General features: G+C 39.0%; 1 protein-coding gene and 1 long non-coding RNA gene across 7 annotated transcripts in view; one reads left to right on the plus strand and one right to left on the minus strand.

Annotated features, from left to right (window-relative positions):
- LOC137487628 (uncharacterized) overlaps positions 1-7,720 on the minus strand; it is a 545,963-nt gene that overhangs the window by 375,733 nt on the left and 162,510 nt on the right. The gene's annotated exons all lie outside the window — the stretch shown is intronic.
- The window catches only part of rnf44 (ring finger protein 44), a 56,045-nt gene that overhangs the window by 42,567 nt on the left and 5,758 nt on the right, over positions 1-7,720 (plus strand). For all 6 annotated transcript variants that reach the window (XM_073921647.1, NM_001076624.1, XM_073921645.1 and 3 more), the window contains exons 6-8: positions 1,994-2,155; positions 4,128-4,243; positions 4,335-4,422. In XM_073921647.1, the coding sequence (XP_073777748.1) occupies positions 1,994-2,155; positions 4,128-4,243; positions 4,335-4,422 (366 nt within the window). The remainder of the gene's footprint in view (positions 1-1,993; positions 2,156-4,127; positions 4,244-4,334; positions 4,423-7,720) is intronic.

Genomic DNA, 7,720 nt, shown 5'->3' on the forward strand with positions numbered 1-7,720 from the left:
CAAGTTGAGAAGTTTTAATGTTAGTACACAGACTTTAAACATGGCATATAGATCATTGATAGAGAGTGTTCTCACATATAATATTGTTTCATGGTTTGGTAACACAACACTTAAAGGGCCATGAAAGCCCCTTGTTTCAGCAGGGTGTTTTCACACCTCTACTTTGGAAAAAGTCAGAAAAGTGGGCGTGTCCAGCTCTGTTTAGGGGGGAGTGTCGGAGGAAGAAAAGAGGCATGGTGTGGGAGTGTCTATTTGGGCACGCGTGAGTTTCAGAGTCAAAATACACACACACACACACAAACGCAAACACACACACGGGAGAAAGGGACTGTGTTTACGTGGACATCTGTAGTCGAATTATTTGCTAATTTATTAAATGGTGGACTTTAACTGCAGTTTGGCTCTTTCATTCAGGGAATTCATTCATGTCCCTCGCGACAAACGAGATATTTGATTGGAGGAGCTGCTGTAAGCGTGTATTTTTCATGCAATGTTTGATACCGCAGGGCGAATGAGAGAAAAAAAAACCTCCGCATTTCCCGGGAAACTCGGCAGGTAGTGTCAGAAAGCCGCGTGTGTTTTTCCGGTCACAAAATCCGGTGAAAATCCTACACGAGGTTAAAGTTTGGTTGTGGTGCTAACATGTTTACACTCTGTGCAATAGTTAACTTAGTTCGATACGAACAAACGGAATAAACAAAGAGCACTGGTCACTCACTTACCAAATCTGTAGAGACAGAACAATCACCAGCAACTAGAGCCGCTTCTTTATTAAGAGGAGACTACAAGCGAATCCGGATCTCAGCGTTTGCAGATGAGAACAGCTCTCAGGTAAACAATAATCCTCCTTAGACACGTAAGTTATTGTTGTCGAGCGTCGCGTACACTGTTAATCCACACGTGACTCCAGCTGAGCTCTCACAGCAAGAAAATAAAACAAAACTTAACTGCAGCAAACTATAAAAGCAACACTTCACGCTTGTTTTGCCAACACAACGTGGCGTCTCTGTCATCTAAACACTGTGACTAATGAATATTAATGAAGTTGCACAATAGAGCGCGCTGATTGGTTTGAACCAAGCCTTACTCATGCATTAATGCAGCACACTGTAAGACGTAATAAGACACACTCTGGCACAGACGTCCAGTCTGCACGTTGGAATACACGCTATTATGTCATGACCGTGACGCAGCTTCAAAAATTCGTTTCAAACTGGAAGTACGAATTTACTTGAAATAACGCAAAAACAACCAATTTACACTTTTTAGTGAGATATATGTGTCCTAATAGTGTTTTTAGCAGTGTGGGACACATATACCACTGTCAACAGCTCAACACATGTGTTCTGGTGTTTCGTGACCCTTTAAACAGAAGAAAAAAGGATCGCAAATTATCAATCAGGCAAACAAGATAACTGCTTATCTATCTGTCTGTCTGTCCGTCTGTCCGTCCATCCCTCTATCCATCCATCGATCTATCCATCCATCCGTCTATCTATCTTTCTATCCATCTTTCTATTCATCTTTCAAAATAATAAATGTATTGCTAAATGATTAGTTCATTCATGTGCTGTTATTGTTCATGATTTTTTTTTTGCAGTATATGTGGACTATAACCCATGCCACAATATCAGAAAAAAATTTGCCTCTAATTGTATTTCTGGAAGCACATTGTACATTAATCCTGATCAATTTCAAATAAACAACAAATGCTGCATAAAGTGTGTGTTTATGTTTGTGTGTTTGTGTGTGTTTGTGGGTGTTTGTGGGTGTTTGTGTGTTTTTTGTGTTTGTGTGTGTGTGTGTGTGTGTTTGTGTTTTGTGTGTGTGTGTGTGTGTGTGTGTGTGTGTGTGTGTGTGTGTGTGTGTGTGTGTGTGTGTGTGTGTGTGTGTGTGTGTGTGTGTGTGTGTGTGTGTGTGTGTGTGTGTGTGTGTGTGTGTGTGTGTGTGTGTGTGTGTGTGTGTGTGTGTGTGTGTGTGTGTGTGTGTTCAGCCTCTGCAGAGGGTGGAGAATGAAGTGGATCTGCGAGGAGACCAGCATCCGTTAGGAACGTTCTCTTATCCTCCAGCCCATCATCCACCAGCACTGACGCCCTCCGTCCCCCTGCAGTACCTGCCGCAGGAGACCCTACACCAGGAGCTGCCCTACCCAGTGGTGAGATCTGCACTCTTAACTTCAGTTCGGTTGCCTGTATTAGTACCTGTACAGAAGGGCTGCTCGATTACAGGGAAAATCATAATCAGGATTAATTTGATCCATCTGTCCATCCATCCATCCATCCCTCTATCTATCTATCTATCTATCCATCCATCCCTCTATCTATCTATCTATCTATCTATCTATCTATCTATCTATCTATCTATCTATCTATCTATCCATCCATCCATCCATCTTTCTATCCATCCATCCATCCATCCATCCATCCATCCTTCTATTATTTAATCTATCATTCTGTTTATCTATCTATTCATCCCTCGTCTATCTATCCATCCATCCATCCTTCTTTTATTCAATCTATCATTCTTTTTATCTATTTATCCATCCCTCGTTCTATCTATCCATCCATCCATCCATCCATCCATCATTCTATTATTTAATCTATCATTGTTTATCTATCTATCCATCCCTCGTTCATTTTATCTATCTATCTGTCTGTCTATCTATCCATCCATCCATGCATCCATTTATATCTATCGTTCTATTGTTCTATCATTTTATCTATCGTTCTGTCTATCCATCCATCCATCCATCCATCCATCTATTGTTTTATCGTTCTATTATTCAATCTATAGTTCTTTCTATCTGTCTATCTATCTATCTATATATCTATCTGTCTGTCTGTCTGTCTGTCTGTCTGTCTGTCTGTCTGTCTATCTATCTATCTATCTATCTATCTATCTATCCATTCCTTCATCCATCTATCCATTGTTGTATCATTCTATTGTTATATCTGTATCGTTCTATTATTCAATTTATCATTCTGTTCTATCCATCTATACCTTGTTCTATCCATCCATCCATCCATCCATCCATCCATCCATCCATCCATCCATCCATCATTCTATCTATCTATCTATCTATCTATCTATCTATCTATCTATCTATCTATCTATCTATCTATCTATCTATCTATCTATCTATCTATCTATCTATCTATCTATCCCTCTATCTATCCCTCTATCTATCCCTCTATCTATCCCTCTATCCATCTATCTATCTATCTATCTATCTATCTATCTATCTATCTATCTATCTATCTATCTATCTATCCCTCTATCTATCCCTCTATCTATCTATCTATCTATCTATCTATCTATCTATCTATCTATCTATCTATCCCTCTATCTATCCCTCTATCTATCTCGATGTCTCCATCCATCCATCGTACGCTAATGCATTAATAATTAATGTCGACAGTTATTTTATCACGGGTTAATGCAGCTGTTTTTAATTTTTTTGGACCTCATTTGTTCACTGGGTTTAAATACACATACCAGACAGCCGCAGGTCTAAAATGTTACGATTAATTGCACAGCCCGAATTTTTTTTGTGGCAGAAAGTGTCGTTCGATAAAAAAAAAATTACAACAAAGCATATAATCTCAGACACACAGATTCCCACAGAAAACAATGAAAGCATTACACTATTATAACTTAGCAAAACAGCAATTGCAAAAGGAACGAAGCTATTTCTGTAATGCGGAGTCCTGCTAATATCCCTCTGAAAGTGGATAAGCCGTAAGATCTGCCTACTATACATTCAACATGCAACACCGCAATCACTGTAATCAGGTCAACACTCATCGCAATCGGCAGTATTTGCATAATCAGGTAATCAAATTATGCTAAATAAAAATGTCTAGTCATGTAAAAAAGTGGTTCCTAGATTGGGGTTGGGACCAGGGTGAGAGTTATACATTGACAATCGGGGGTCAACAACTTTGGTGATGTTAGTTTGCGTAATACATGTGGTCACTGACAGTTTCTTTGTATACTCGGCACTCGTTGCGTGTATTGCCTCTTCTTGTTGAATCATTGAATGCCTCCTCAATTGTACGTTGCTTTGGACAAAAGCGTTTGCTAAATGTTAATGTAATTGTGTTGTGTTTGCGTCTGTGTTTCCTCAGCCATATCCACACATGCTGCCGAGGCGTATAACGGGACAGAGGTATCGGTTACAGCAGCCTCTGCCTCCGCCGCCGCCTCCACCGCCGTATTACCCTGGCTTCCTACCATACTTCCTGTGAGAATCCCTAACATGCACATCAGATGTTTCTACACTGTTCAAAGTCGGAGTTTAACTCTAAAGCATTTGTTTGTGCCCTGTTGAACAGCTCGATGCTTCCTGTGCCTCCAACTGCTGTGGGTCCTGCTATCAGTCTGGACCTGGATGTAGACGATGTGGAGATGGAGAACTATGAGGTAAATGGAGGATATAGAAAATGCTGCCAGCCATCTTTTTTGATGATTTTTTTTCCCTAAATTTGACTGCCATCAGACTATTTTCAGCTGGGAGTACATGAGCATATTAGGGCTGTGCAATTAATCGAAAATCCGATTTCGATTTTGGGTTTTAACGATTATGAAAAACCATTAATCGAGATAAACGATTATTCCATCACGTACCGCCCCCTTTCCAGTTGTACACGTGTGAAAACTCTTTGCCTCTGCAAAGCTCAGTTCCACGTGAAAATGACCAAAAGCATGTGCTGTAATGTAACTTTTGCAGTACGGGATGCGCATCATTCATATTTTTAAAAGCGCAAAATAGCACCTGCTGTTGTGTGTGTGCGCGCTGCGTTCAGCCTCGTACAGCAGAGCACACACACATCTAACGCGATCTTAATGTGAGCGCTTTAATGGTCAAACACATGCACACTTGTGTCAGAGCGCGGTGTTTAGTGATTATTCATATTAACCCTCATTTGTGTAATAAACAAACAAGTTGAGAATCAAAATACATGAGAAAGAGAAACCATATCAGAGCCGCACTACTCTTAAAGTGACAGCGTGCGGTATTCCTGCTGCTGCCGACTGTTTTTATTATTAATCAATAATAAAATCAAAAATACAGTGAAGATGCTTAAAGCACAGTTTAAACAACAGATTTAATAACTCATTTCTAATAACTGATTTATTTTGTCTTTGCTATGATAACAGTACATTATATTTTACTAGATGTTTTCAAGATATTCAACTGAAAGTGACATTCAAAGGCTTAATTATTGGCAAGTCATTGTATAACAGTAGTTTCTTCTGCAGACAATCAAACATATATATTGCTTGAGGGGGCTAATAATATCGAGCTATTAAAATAGGTTTCAAAATATTTAAACCCGCTTTTATTCTAGCTGAAATAAAACAAATAAGCCTTTCTCCAGAAGAAAAAATATTATAGGAAATACTGCAAAAAAAAAAACCTCTGTTAAACATCGATTGGGAAATATTTATATATAAAAATAAATTCACAGAAGGACGAAAAATTTTGACTTCAACTAATAATCGTTTTGAATAATCGTGATTACAATTATGACCAAAATAATCGTGATTATGATTTTTCCCATAATCGAGCAGCCCTAGAGCATATTGTATATCAAAACAAAGAACTAAGCATCTGCTTAAATCAAAATTGACTATATATGTTTACATACTTTTTGTGTTTTAGGCCCACTCGAATGCAGACATTTTATGGCAAGACTAAAAGTACTGCATTTTCAAGATATATAGAATATAATACACACACACATACATGCATAGATATACACACTAGCCACTTTATTAGGTACACCTTACTAGTCCTGGGTTGAACCCCATTTTGCCTTCAGAACTGCCTTAATCCTTAGATTCAACAAGCTACTGGAAATATTCCTCAGAGATTTTGCTCCATATTGACATGACAGCATCACAGTTGCTGCAGATTTGTCGGCTACATCCATGATGCCAATCTCCTGTTCCACCACATCCCAAAGGTGCTCTATTGGATTGAGATCTGGTATCTGTGGAGGCCAAATGGAGACACCTGAAAACGGAGGCGGGGCTGCCGACATTCGCCTTTCTGATTGGGGCTTTTCCTCAATATTAAGTAGCCTAACACACACAGTTCAGTCTCGCATCCTCTCCTTGTAAGTTCAGACTTCGCAAGTTTGATATGGAAAACAGACCCTCGAGGACATGTCGGGTAAATCTTCAAAGGGAACAGTGTACTTTATAATCTTATTTACATCATGCTGGCTACGTTGTTTCACTTTCTCAACAATAAAATGAAAACATGATTTAAGGAACTGCCTATTTTCATTTTGATATTAACAACTTAACAGACAGCAGAAATGCAGAGTATGCATATTTAGACTGTATGCATATTTAGAATAAAACGGAGCCTATATAACATCACTGCCTCCTTTCAATTTCATTGAAAATATGAAACGTATCCTCTGCTTTGGTTGAATGTCAGTTTTAATAAACATTAATAGCCATTATGAAAGTATAACATACAATAAGTTTATTCATTATAGGAAATAAAGGCAAGCGATCAGTCAATATACAGAATGTACGTGGTTACATTAATCATTAACTTATCTTTGCGCTCAGCCAAAACACGTTACCTGTAAACAAGTAATCGATTCAAAAGACCAAAGTTGGGGAATATGTCGTTAGATAAAGACAACAAGATTAATTTATAATCACGTTTAGCAAATATAGTGAGATTAGATCCAGCGGGAGATGCTTGATGAGCAGTCCGACCAGCACAGCTCTCATCTGGGTAGAAATGCTGCAGCGTTTGCCCGAGAGTGTGTGTGTGGTCACGTGATGTGCATTTTCAGCGTTTTGGTGCGGACGGAGAGCAGTTCAGAAACGTGAGTGTGGACGCGGATCGTTTTCATTCTAAAACGCCGTTTTAAAACTAAAACGCACTAGTGTAAACAGGGCCTGAGTTTGCACACCCCTGATATAGAGTGTGAATCCTAGATGTGGGAGTCTCCAAAACAAAGTAATAAACCTAGTGTAATAGATCCAATTTATAGAGGATCTACCATGCCAAAATATTTTTTTAAGGGGTTTAATACAGTTGTTGTGTTACAGTGTGTGAATAAAACAAGCTTCTAATGGTAAACATGTATTAATTGTATTGTTTATAATCAGACTTGATAAAGACACTTTGATTGACATTCTCCCTTTGTACTTGTATCAGAGGGGGAAAGCCCCGCCCACTGGTGACCATCTCTCCCTCACTAGCAGCCTTGAGTGAGAAGCAGCCGTCTGTCCATTAGCCATTAGAGTGTTTGAGCTGCTGAAAATAATGTCAGTATAGACTAAGAGGATTATAGATGTGGAGTTTTAGATGAACAGCGACAGGAGCGACATAGACTGACAGAAGCATGCAGCACACACTGACCAACGACAACATGCAGACCTGACTTGCACTGAGAACACTAGTCCTGTTTTCAATCTGCCACAATGCTGACACACAGGCGTTTGTAGCTCCGCCCTGTTCTTAAAAGAAAACACCTCTCAGAACACATCTCATTTGAATTTAAAGCGACAGTCACCAAAACAGCACAATTAAGATAAAAGTCTAAAAGGGACAGTTTCAGAGAGTTATACATTTTTGAGCTGAAACTACTCACAAATGCACTGTAGTCACAACTAATTGTATACCTTGTAAATATGTTTACCTAAAAAAAGCTTTTATACATGCTCGTTGCACATCAAGAGGGAATCT

Source organism: Danio rerio, chromosome 14 (assembly GCF_049306965.1).
Source record: "Danio rerio strain Tuebingen ecotype United States chromosome 14, GRCz12tu, whole genome shotgun sequence".
Classification (NCBI taxonomy): Eukaryota; Metazoa; Chordata; class Actinopteri; order Cypriniformes; family Danionidae; genus Danio; species Danio rerio.